General features: G+C 37.3%; 2 protein-coding genes across 9 annotated transcripts in view; one reads left to right on the top strand and one right to left on the bottom strand.

Annotated features, from left to right (window-relative positions):
• The window catches only part of ANKRD28 (ankyrin repeat domain 28), a 139,039-nt gene extending 131,130 nt beyond the window's left edge, over nt 1-7,909 (top strand). For 6 of the 7 annotated variants that reach the window (XM_030008972.2, XM_041122305.1, XM_041122303.1 and 3 more), the window contains one exon: nt 5,872-7,909. In XM_030008972.2, coding sequence (XP_029864832.1) covers nt 5,872-6,158 — 287 coding nt within the window. In that variant the 3' untranslated portion in view covers nt 6,159-7,909. Of the gene's footprint in view, nt 1-4,019; nt 4,125-5,871 lie in introns of all 7 variants that reach the window. The other variant, XR_003922671.2, reaches the window with a different exon arrangement.
• Nucleotides 7,910-9,594: 1,685 nt separating this feature from the next.
• The window catches only part of BTD (biotinidase), a 65,294-nt gene continuing 62,412 nt past the window's right edge, over nt 9,595-12,476 (bottom strand). The window contains exon 5 of one of the 2 annotated variants that reach the window (XM_041122311.1): nt 9,595-9,754. In XM_041122311.1, coding sequence (XP_040978245.1) covers nt 9,734-9,754 — 21 coding nt within the window. In that variant the 3' untranslated portion in view covers nt 9,595-9,733. Of the gene's footprint in view, nt 9,755-10,454; nt 11,253-12,476 lie in introns of those variants that run through there. The other variant, XM_041122310.1, reaches the window with a different exon arrangement.

Here is a 12,476-nt window from a genome sequence, read left to right on the forward strand (position 1 = left end):
AGTGTAAGAGCTCCTGCTCTTATGCCATACCCTAAGGTGTCTTCAATGAAAGCAGTAGCTGGGGTTTGAGGGGGGGTGGGGGTGCTTTTTTGTTTTGTTGGTTTTTAGCGGTTTTGTTTGTTTTTCCAGAAGGGATGTGCCTAATTAATAGTTCTAATTATATTTCCAGTTCGGAAAGTTTTTCCTCTCTTCATGTTTACTGTGACTTTCTTTGTGTGTTTCTCAGATTACACTGCTTAAAGTGACATGGGTGACTTAAAGATCATTCCTTGCCTAAAATAGGGTACAAGGGTAGCTGCTAAATGAAACTCCCTAAAATGAAACTCCCTAAAATGAAAAGATTGGAAAACATCTTTTTGATTTCAGTTTCTCATCACAAGTATGCTAACTGGAGATGTTTGTACGCTTGTGGGCTTTCCATGTGCTGCCAGCCAGTCCCTTGTTAGGGTGGATCTTTGACATAACAGAGAAAAATGTCATTTGTATAGAAGTCGCAGTTCTCTGGCAGCCTGGGGATCTAACTGCAACATGTTAAAACTTCCTTTTACTTCTGTTCATTTTTTAAATTTTAAAGTAACTCTTCAGTGCTACCTAATCTTGTTCCTTACTGTGGTTCTTTTCTTTCTAATAGCAATTGTTTTGTTTATAAAATTTTAAGCAGCCTTGAGAATATTGATAATGAATTCTTATTCTGTTGGATGAATATGCCACCTTAAAGTACAGTATGTGCAAAGTGATGAATACTTTAAGTTGTGAGAAAGGAAGGGAAACTTTCATGGGATTTATCAATCTATTTCACCTGTCACTAATTTTTTCTTAATTCTTAGAAGTATTAGTATGTCAGCAGGCTTGCTAAACCTGTTGCAAAAGTTGTCTTGATTTCCATAGTGTACCTCTCATATTAAGTGGAAAAGCTGGCAGCAGTGATAGCCAGGTTCTGCTTTAGGTCTCCTTGCCTTTGATTTTAGCATCTACTGCTAGAGTGTAAGTGTTTCTAAAGAAAAAAAAAAAATACATACATTTATGTAATTCTAAATAAAGTAAAAATCTAGGAGAAACTTTGGTTTTTATTCTCTTTTTTTTAATTAGAAAGGCTTAAAAGAGTATGATTTGTGTATTTTGGGGGGTGAAAGCTACCTGTTTAGCAAAGCAGACTGAAGAAATAGGCGCTAGAATATTTTACATCACAATACTGACATTCTCTTACTTTAGGATAGCTCAGATAAGTACAGTGATCTGTCACGCAAACTTGGCATTTCAGATAGAATTGGATGAAATTGGAGGTAAAGTTTGAGTTAGTATTTTACATGGAAGCATGTCTTGATACACAGAACATGTAAACAGAACCTCAGCTGGTATGGGGTGGTGATCTCCTTTTTGCCTTTGAAGTTGTCCCTTTCTATAAAGGTGGCACTGACGTTTTTTACATGCAGTCTCTATTTGTATCTATATCTGTATAAAACTACTTAATAGTCCTCTGCTGCTGTATCTGGACAACAGAAAATTATTGAAAAACATGAGCTTTGAAAAAAATCACATCAGTTCTCTGCTTTTCAGCTTATAAATAATTTATAAGATACTTAAAACTCTAGATTTGAAGTCATACTGCTTTTGTTACAGAGCATCTCTTAATGTGATGAGATCACTTTTTGAGATGTTATCCTGGCTTCAGCTGGGATGGAGTTAAATTTTTTCGTAGTAGCTGGTACAGTGCATTTTGGATTTAGTGTGAGAATAATGTTGATAACACACTGATGTTTAGTTGTTGCTAAGTAGCGCTTATCCTAAGTTAAGGATTTTTCAGTTTCCCATGCTCTGCCAGCAAGCAGGTACACAAGAAGCTGGGAGGGAGCATGGCCAGGACAGCTGACCTGAGCTAGCCAAAGAGATATTCCATACCGTAGAACGTCAGGCTCAGTATATAAACTAGGGGAAGTTGGCCGGATCGCTGCTCAGGCATCGGTCAGCCGGTGGTGAGCAATTGCATTGTGTATCACTTCTATTTTCTTAGGTTTTATTTATATCTCTCTCTCTCTCTTTTTAAAAAATATTCATTATTATTGTTATTACATTTAGTATTATTATATTTTTAATATTATTGTTATTATTGTATTTTATTTTACTTTAGTTATGAAACCATTCTTACCTCAACCCACGAGTTTTACTTTTTTTCCTTTTTCCTCCCCGTCCCGCTGGGAGGGGGGAGGAGTGAGCGAGCAGCTGCATGGTGCTTAGTTGCTGGCTGGGGTTAAACGATGACAGATGTTTAAGAACTAATGTCTTTGGAAAAAATGTAATCCTCTTGGTTTTCAAAAGATTAAATGCAACTTAAACAGCAAATTAACTGTCCGGTATATTTCCCAAAAGTAGTCATGTTGGAGGTTCATTCTCAGTTCCGTATCATTTCTCACTCAAATCTTTCCGTTCTTTTGCCATGTTTCCACACCTGTCTTGATGAAACTTTGCCATCACTTGCATCTACAAAAATGCTGTTGAATTTTACATTATTTATGCAAGTTTACCTGTCTTAAAAGAAGTTACTAGCTTTTTATTTTATTTGACACCAGCTGAAGTTTTAGTTTTGGTCACTCAACCCACTTTTCAAGTTTGGGGTTTTTTTTCTTTTGTTTTTTTTTTTTCCCACTAGTTAACTTACTAGGCTAGTTAAGTTTCCTGATACGGTCTGTCTTTTATTTGTCATATTAATGTGTACCACAGTAGTGAGAGGAGGCATTCTCTAACTCCGGAGACTGACATAGCATGGAGGTTTCTCTTATTTTCTAGATTCATCATTACACTCATGATTGGCCTTTCAAGCTTTAAAAAAAAAAAAAAAGAAGAGGGGAGGAAAAATATATTTTATTGTCTAGTTCTTTTCCAAGCCTTCCTTTACTCATATTTCTGGTTTATAATATTGGAGACCTCCAGTTTTCTGGAAGGAATTTTTCTTGCAAATGTTTACAGGATGGCTCACACCTCAGATGACTTTCTTCTCTTTCCCAAGTGTAAGACTTCATTCAGTTTATCTTGAGAACTGTCTTTGCACTGACCGCATTAATAACCCTCTGATTTTCCTGTAGGCACCTTCACAGAAACTTTGAAGCCCCAGGGGAGTGAGCAGTTCTGCATTTGGGCAGGGGGAGCCCTAGTCTTAAGTCAGTGTCCACCACTTAGGCTCTGTTTTCTGTTGTGCAAGGAAGCTGCTTCACCTCACTACTTCTGTTGCCCTGTATATAAATGAAGAGAGTGATTATATTTTTTTTTGTCCTTTGAAAGCTTATGCAAATAGAAGTACATACCATGGGGGAACATTATATGAGAAATGAGTAAGAGTATTTCAGTGAAGTTGGTACCTTTACCAACATCTTATTAAAACAACATTTAAAGTATTTATATCTATTGTTGCCCTGGCATATGAATGATCAGTTTGCAGTTGTTTAAGGGACATAAAAATACAATTTGTTCTTACAATTTTAAGGTAATATAGACAAAAATAAAGTGGTGGAGGACGCAGATGTCAGTCTTTCATGGTGCAAGCAGTTACTTCATTTTGCTATTATCTAAGGCAAGAATAAACCTGTGATATTTCATTCCTAGTTATGAAAGCCAGAAGCTTAAGATCTACAGTCGAATATTAGTATAAATACTGTTTTTAGAGACCTTTTAAAAGAACCAAGTAATCTATTTAATCTTTATGTTGGCCTTTAATGTTTTTTATGATGAACTGGGATGCTCAAAGGTAGCTGGTGACTGCTCGTTTTTCTTCTTTGAGCTTTTATCAAATCATGTTAGTGAAAGAAATGGTGTTGATTGAGTATGGCCAGCTTGAATAAACTTAATTTGTGTGTCTTCTTACCTTCATATAATCTCCAGCAACTGTAGATATTAAATTGTGTGCATTTGAGTATCAATGCTGAGCCTTCTGTTCTGCCTGACATGCCTGAAATGCAGTCTTCATCCGAGTGTAGCAAGCTCTGGCCCTTGCTTCTGAATCCTCTCAAAATGTATCTCTTCTGCAGACTGTCACTGTTAACTCTGAGCTGTTTAAGTGCTGTGATACCTTACTAACAATGAAAACATCTGCTGCGCTGCACTTCTGTACGGCCCTATCGCATGGTCAGCTGGTGCGTTTTGTGCTTGAATTATCTGTGTGTTTCCTTGGATTGTATGCTCCTTTGGGCAGGGACTGTTGTCTTACTCTGTTCCAAGCATCAAGCACAAGGTCTGTCCTGAGCAAGTAGTAGTTCAAATGCAAGATTGTCTGTCCCCTGCTTGCTGTTTTCTTAATTTCTAGCTACAGTTATTTTCCACAGTGTGCCTACTTGTTTAAAACTTCTGTGCAATTGTACAACATAATAACTACTCCTGAGCTCTAGCCTAACACTTGACCTGGATCTACTTCTACAGTAAAGATGATATCTTAGTAGTTGAAACACTTGCTGGCAGAACAGGCATTGCCTCATTTTCCATGCCTTCCTAAGGTCTGAATAGAAATCCATCATGCGGTTTGCTTTAAAGCCATCTATTATTTAAAATTACTTGTGTGCTTTTTACCTGGATGTTGTACACCTTTATGTTGTGGACTGGGCGTAGTGCAGGACTTCAGACTTCCAAATGTTACCTGAACATGAGCCTTCCTGTTCAGCTCATTGTGGACATATCTATCGCATGTAGTGAGAGATACTGCAAGGGTGCTACAAGGTGATCTGGCCACCTGCTTCTGAGTGGAGCCAGGTGGAGGGAACTGACTTTGGTCTTGGCAGCAGAATTAGCTGTTATCTGTGGTTGTACTTAAGTGACTGCCCTGCTTCTAGAGCTGCTCGTCACCCGCAGTTGCAGTGCCTCAGTGTTGCAGATAACACCCGGAGACCTGTGCCACAACTTCAGGGGCCTTGCTGAAGGATTAAGCCTAAAGCCAGAGACAGGAGCAATGCAGAGATCTCCACTAAGGAGAATTTGAAGCATTTTTCTTGACATTTAATGAGTAGAGGCAAGTACATAGGGAAGGGGGAAGCTGCAAAAGGAGAAGTGTTGGAGGATTATTAGAGCCACAATTACCCAGAGGAGATTTCACAGCTACGTGACCTGACTGCAAATCATTCCACAGCCTGAGACGTCCTGCATTTGGGGGTTGTCACAGTAGCATTGCCTGGAAGGAAGAGTTTGGCCGGACCAGTTGGGCAACCAAGAGGTGTAGTTTCTCTCTGCAAGTGCTAGCCTACTAGTCCACCTGGCATTTCCTCAAACTTCTGTGGATTCTTAATTGATATCCTTCAAATAAAAGTTAGACATTGGCTTTATAGTTTATGTTACTGTACATTGTAATAAAGTATAGGTTGACTGAAATTGTATACTCTACCTTTTCAATTAACTGGCCCTGATACTTTAGCCAGCTTGTTACTGAGATAGGACAGTCTTATTAAAATAACTGTCTGTGATGAACAGCTATCTGGAAGTTTCTGGATGAAGAAATAGTTAACATGTTGAGCTGCAGTTTCTGCAGTGGCTGCCTAGCAAATGCCTTCACCCACCACTGTTGGCTGCAATTAACTGTCCCTCCTCAGCCAGGTGACTTCCTCACTATTTTCAAATCCAGGCTTTTCTCACTGGCCTAGAGTGTCTGACTGTGCTTAACAAAACAATTGCATCTCTGTTCCAAAGCCCACTAACTTCTGGGTTGTTTTTGCAACTGAAAGCTAAAAAATTCTAATTGATAATGCATTTAATTTTATGGTTTGATTTTTTTTTTTTTAAACAGTGCAGAACTAAGCAATATAAAATACTTTTGCAGCTGAAAGATGACAGTTCTTGGAGAAATTTTTACATTGTCTTTATTTTAAATGAAGGTTTTGTTTTTTCTTTACTTTCTAGGTTACACACCAGCTTTGGCCTGTGCGCCCAATAAGGATGTGGCTGATTGCCTGGCTCTCATTCTGGCCACAATGATGCCTGTTTCATCGAGCAGCACATTACCTTCCCTTACATTCAATGCCATTAATCATTACACCAACACCTCAAAAACTGCCACCTTCGATTCCTTGCCAATCATGAGGAGTGACCATAGCTCTTACTGTACTTTCAACAATATTGGCAGGGAAGGTGGCTACCCATATACAGAAGAAGACGAACTCAATGACTCAGATTCTGAGACCTATTAGAAGCTACGTTTTGTAGGTCTGCAGAGTGAACCCTCACGCTGGAAGGTCAGACTTGTGCTTTTGAAAAAAAGCTATCAGTGTTTGGATGCAAAAAGAGGACAGACCTTTGAGAAGATGTTTTTTATTGTGGTTGCATATTAAAAAAAAAAATCTGTGAGACTCTAGGAGGATTTTTAAGAGCATATTTTGCAGAAGAAGCATAAATTCTTGAATAAGTACTTGGAATCCATGGCAAAAAAAAAATAAAAAAATAAATAAAGAATGTCAAAACTGTTTTATTTAACTGTATTCTACCATTCTGTTTCTGGTGCCGGGAGTAATTTCTGCAGACTGGGCACCCGACTTGATGTACATGAACAACACTGTTGTACAACACAAAGGATGCTAGATTTAAATGTTATCAATAAAACTAAAAGCATTTTGAAGGCAATAAATGAGTTTGGTACAGTAGGCATTGTTTGTGCTGCAAATTGCCAAAGGACCAAATAACTTAAAGGTTTTTTTTTTTAATTAAATACGTTTTTGTGAAAACTGGAATAGGTTATTTGAGAAGTTGTTTCAACCAAACCTTAATTACTTCTGGAAAAGAAGCTTAGATTTGGTTTTAAATGTAGATTTTTTTTTTTTTTTTATTTTTTTTAAATCATCTGAAAGCCTTCCGACACTATTAAATGTACCATGAAAGAAAGCAGATGTACTTTTAAGTTTTGTTTTCTTTTTCATTTAGATGAAATGAAAATGAACTTGTCATACTTTTATAATACTAAAATTAAACCAGCTAACAAGGTGAAGTCAGGGTGAAAAATGTACAGTGTAATAAACAAGGGAAGGGGTGGGAGATGTGGGAGGGAAGCAGTAATTGTTGCACAGTTTTAGATTTTTTTAACTTTTGGGTTTTGGAATGAGATTTTTTTAATTTAAAAATACGCTGGTAACTTGGAAACTATGAAACTGCATAAAAAATTGAAATGAAATGTCTTGATAACCCTGTTGTGACTGAGAGTTCTTTTGAATAATTTGTCCACTTCCTTACATCAATTTGTATGTAAGATTAAAATTGTATATCCCTATCACTTTTTTTTTTTTTTCCCCAGTCCTGGAGTTACAAGGGGAGGGAGGTGAATTTAAAAGTATATTTCCCTATTAGAGAAAAAAGTACAGTGTCTGGTCTGTGGGAAGAGCTGTGTATCTTTGTTGTGCTCCATTTAGAAAATAAACAGCAGAAACAGGTCCCTGTAATGTAGTTCACACTTGCCCGGATATTTTTTTTATTATTATTATTTATAACAGACTGTGGTTTTTTTAACTGCCTGAAGAATGAAAAACTGACATAAGTAAGCTGAAGTTTTGTCTGTTAAATATGAATATTTACTTTATTTGGCTCTGCTTTAACTATAACTGTTACTTTTCAAGTGGATTTGTTTATGTACATGCAAGGAATCCTTGCATGTCCTGGTAAAGTACAAATAAATTACTACAAACTGATTCCAATTTCCTTTTTATCCTTTTTGTATTGTGAAACTGGAAACCCTTTATTATATTGTAAATTATCAGCTGGTTTTCTGAACATAGTGTGGAAACATGGGACAATATTTTGATCTATTTGATAATTTTGTGGGGTTTTTGAAGAATTAATGAGCATGTACATAGAAATAGTGACTGCTTGAATACTGTATTTACCTGCACTCTTTCAGTACTTCAAGATTCCTGTATATTTTACGGAGTATAATAAAACCCAAATGTGAGTTCTACTAATGAATAATTTATTTGTATCCACTAAGCATTAATGACAAAGTCTCTTGCTGAACTGTTAGAATTTATAAAATCTACTTCGCGAAGGCTTTGCCAGAATTTTAATTCTAAAGTGAAGGTGAAATATTTAAATTTTAAGTAATTTTAAATGTTAAATTACTTAATTATTCATTTAGGCTTCCTTTCAAGTATTACTTTCTTAACCATTTGTGCCTGTGTTCATTGTTTATATATGCAATATGTTTGTGAGCGGAATTAGATGACTTCAGGGAGATCGTGATTTCTGTATTTTCTTCCCTCTGAATCTTTCAAGTATGGGGCTATGTGGGAGTGATGTATGTGCCTCAGCTGAGCATGCAGGCAGCACTCAAAAGATCCATATTGGCCTGTCTTGAGATTCACTGCATCTATTAAATACAAAGGTTGAAGGAGCATGGACCCATTTTCCCTCATATGCTTGTGGGAGATCTGAGTCAGAATGCCAAGTAGCATGCCTGCTATTTAAAAGGTAACAACTGCATATTTCTGTTAATGAAACTGTCCAATTTTTGTCCCTTCAAAGGAACTGTGAGAAGATGCTATAATAGGCCTTTATTATCTGTGCTAGATCCTATTTGACTTCAGGATGACCTGTTTCCTCAGTGTGTGGTATCTGTAGCCATAGGGCAGTTTATAGGGGGGGACACTCCTATCTTACTTGAAAAATTGCCAGGGCAGAGATTGAGAACTATTCATGTCCGCTGTGTGCCCGGATGATGGAGGAGAAAAAGCTCAGAAGGCGTTGGTTTAAATGTTAAAAGATTTGGATACGGAATACACGCAAATGCAGAAAACAGTGCTGTTGAACACTTTTGTTCCTGTATAGCAATCAGAAATTGTGCCTCTCTTCCATTTCATTATTACTTGCCTCTTGAGGAAGAAAACTTTTGCTGCATTAAATTGCGTTATTTTTAAGTTAAGTTTTGTGAACTTTTTAGAGCTAAAGATATGTCTTTTTTTATTAGGAATTAATTCCATTTAGGAATTCAGAGTTACATGATTTGTGTATCTTATCTATCTCATCATTAGAATTTATTCAGTGAGCCTGTAGATTGCAATTTGCATGTATTTGGGTGTTCCTATTTAAAATAAAAAAACCAACAAAACCAAACCAAAACCAACCAAACAAAAAACCCAAAACACACCCCACCCCACACCCCCAAAAAAAAATATTACTCCATTACTACCTGGCAGACTGGGTAGGACAGTAATTGTGCCTTGTAAGTGATAATTTGGACTATTATTAGAATATGATCTTATTCCAAAAAAAAGGAATGTGATTTGTTTAAAGAACATGCTACTGTGGTCAAGAGACCACTCTCTTAATGAGAGATCAAGGAACAGAAGGTTCCTTGTTTCTGTAAAACAAATAATGCTGTCTGTGACTGGGGGCGGGGGGGGGGGGGGGGAGGTATTAAAAAAAAAAAAAAAAAAAAAAAGAAAAAAGTGTTCATACCTCAGTGGAGGCCTTTTCACTTCCAGAAAATGATATTGGAACCTCCACCTTTCCTAAAAGAAATCCTCCTCTTTTTGTACAGATAACAGGGCACTGTTACTGTTACAGCCTTGATCCAAACAGTCTCTTGGATTTTTACCAAGAGAGAGCAGTGAGCCTTGGCTGGACCACTGAAGCAGTATACTAGAATAAAAGAAACTCTTTTTATCTTGGGCGGGGGGGGGGGGGGGGGGGGGGGGGGGGGTGTCAAATGGACTTCAGGAATGAGGATAACCAGCTCTGCTCAGCTTTCTGTGTACTCTGACTTCTGGGATGTTTTATGGGTTTTTCAGTTCTCAGGATAAACGTTCTGCAGGAGAAAACACCAGATTAGTTAGTATTAACCTCCTAGGCTGAGCTGTTACTTTTAGAGTGTAGTGTGGTAGCATAAATGCTGGATGCTGTTAAAATGAAGAATTAGACTTTGTGTGTGTCCCCCCCCCCCCCCCCAAGAGTGACCCTACTGTAATCTAAAATATTTTTCTTGCAATTTCTTACAAAATCTTGTTCTCTCTGTCTCCTGCTTTGTATTTCCTTTTTATTACTCTTTATTGCTTTCCCACACTTTAGTATCTCCAAAATAATCATATAAATATATTTGGAACAATCAGAGCTAAAAATATGCTCTTTTTAAACGTGGATCTTGATTGTGGTTGGTTTGGGGGGTTTTTTGATCATGTATTTTCTTTTTTAAAATCCTGACTTTGTCTACCAGGCTAAAGAATTAATAAATGTTTGGTTAAAAAAAGTTAATATTTAAAAATTAATTACTTCAAAGTTTTGCTCCTTTTAACATCTACACAAAGGGCACTAAAGATCCCAAAGCTGCTACCTAAGCTGTATGGAAGATGACTAAAAAGGAGCCTGATAGAATGTTTACAGATTCTGTCCTTTTAAAGGCAACTGCTGTAGTGATCCAGAATAACATACTCTATAGTCTAGTTTCCAAAAAAAGAAAAGAGAGAATACTCATTAAATCCAGTTGATTGGAGATAACACAACTGTTGTTCTGGTAGCTCAGCTTCTATATTGGAAAAAAAAACAAACTTCTGTTAACCATACAAGAACTGGGTGAGAGGATAAAAGCCTGTAGAAAGACTGTAAGCAGCAGTGAATACTGTACAAAGGACTGTTGTCTAGCATATACTTGTGAGAAGTTTTTTCATGTGCATAATCATGGAGTATTTTTAACAGTGCTAGATGTGTCCAGGGAGCCCATACTACTTCATTCCATGTTTGGATCAGTGAGCTTCACATCTTAAAAACTGAAACCTAAATAGAAAGGACAAGTGTTTATGGAAGCAGCAGTTCTGGAGAACTGGAGGACGTGCTCTTTGGCTCTTCCCCAGCAGCAGCTGTAGGAGCAGCAGGAGGAGCTGGCAGGAGTACCCTCCTCATCTCCCACCACTTTGCTCTATTGCTCTGCTGACGGTACGTACCCTCTGATGATGATACACACCCACATCCCAAAAGAAAAGCCTTCGTGCTTTTGGTTAAAAAGCATTGATTCCTGATAACAATAGTTCCTGATAATCAAGTCCTGGTTGGAATCAGACTAATAACCTTGGAGAGAAGGGCCTTTATAATCTCTGAATAAGTAGTTTAAACTTTTAACACCACTTTCGTAGGTCTGGATTTAAACTCGGCAAAATCCATTTTAATATCAGGAAAAAGTCTTGAAATTCTTGAAGTTGGTCCAGCAAATTTGTAGAAATCCTTAAATCCAAGATTGGTAATTATTGCCTCTGGTAGTAATCTCTCAATGATTTGCGATGACTTCCTTATAATCTTTTAATATGCTGCAGAAGCTGATGGGACAGTTGGAGAAGAATTCTTTCAGATTAGGATTTAAAACCTTTTTTTATAAATCTGTAGCTGTGACTCTAAATTGGACAAGAATTTATAAAACATGGGTCTTCTTTACAGACTGAAACCTGAGATGTTACATGTGAAGAGACACAATACAGGCCTCTCTGTTCGCTGATAGCATTGGCTTTTTTCTTTTTCTGGGGTCCTTTTCTCACTGTAAAGTCCATATGTTTAGAAGAATGTTTAGTGCCAAGGAACCACCGCACATTAATTTGAAACGGCAAACCAACTGGTTGTTCTTAAGAAAATATCCTATTATTATAATGATTTATAAGCTTTATCACAAAAATCCCTTCGTTTTACTGGTTAACAGGAGAAGCAAACTCCTGGCTGGATATTGTAATGTCACCCAGGCCCCTGGTCTGATCCATGTATCCCTGTCATACCTACTGAGAGAAAAACTGTATGAAACAGCAGCCTTGGAAAGAGTGTTTCTTTCAGTTGTTCAGTCATCTAGAGCCCAGGAAAATCGCAAGAGTGATTCAGTTTCCTTTCCCTGGGGGAAAAATAGTTACAGATGTGCCTAAAATTTTCAGTCTGTGGGCTTTTACCCATCTCTGCCACTCATCTTGGAATTTAACGTTCCTGATGGGAAGATGATGAGTGTCCCTACTTGAGGGACTTGAACATTTCTTGCAACTCTTTCCAACCCAGTATCCCAGTCTCTTTAGCACTGTTATTTGTCTTCAGATAAAGCAGTATCTAAATTACCCATGCTTCCCTGGTGCTGTGTGTTATTTTACATTAGGATAAACTGAACTCCTTCCATTCCATGCTGTTCTAGCAATTTTCAAACCAAGATTGGGAAAGGAATCTTGCAGTATTTCACCATGTAACTGTAAACAGTTGGATAACCTAAAAAGCCCTTCAAGCTGTCTTAATATTGTTAGTGTCACTAAATATTTAAAGAGGAGAAAAACACCTCCATTCTCTTTTTTCATTAAAATTGGCATAAAAGCAAATAGAAATTTTGCTATTCAGATTCACAACAGAACAAAACAAACCCCTGCTTCCAAGCCTTGTCAAATGACAGACGCGCAGGTTTTCTTCTCATTGTACCTGTGAGTTGACTTAATTCGGAAAGCTTAAGACACTGAGTCTTGGATGTTCTTGTATGTTAAAAGAATAGATTAAATACCTTAAATAGTTTTAAAGCAAAATCT

This window comes from Aquila chrysaetos, chromosome 3 (genome assembly GCF_900496995.4).
Source record: "Aquila chrysaetos chrysaetos chromosome 3, bAquChr1.4, whole genome shotgun sequence".
In the NCBI taxonomy this organism is placed as follows: Eukaryota; Metazoa; Chordata; class Aves; order Accipitriformes; family Accipitridae; genus Aquila; species Aquila chrysaetos.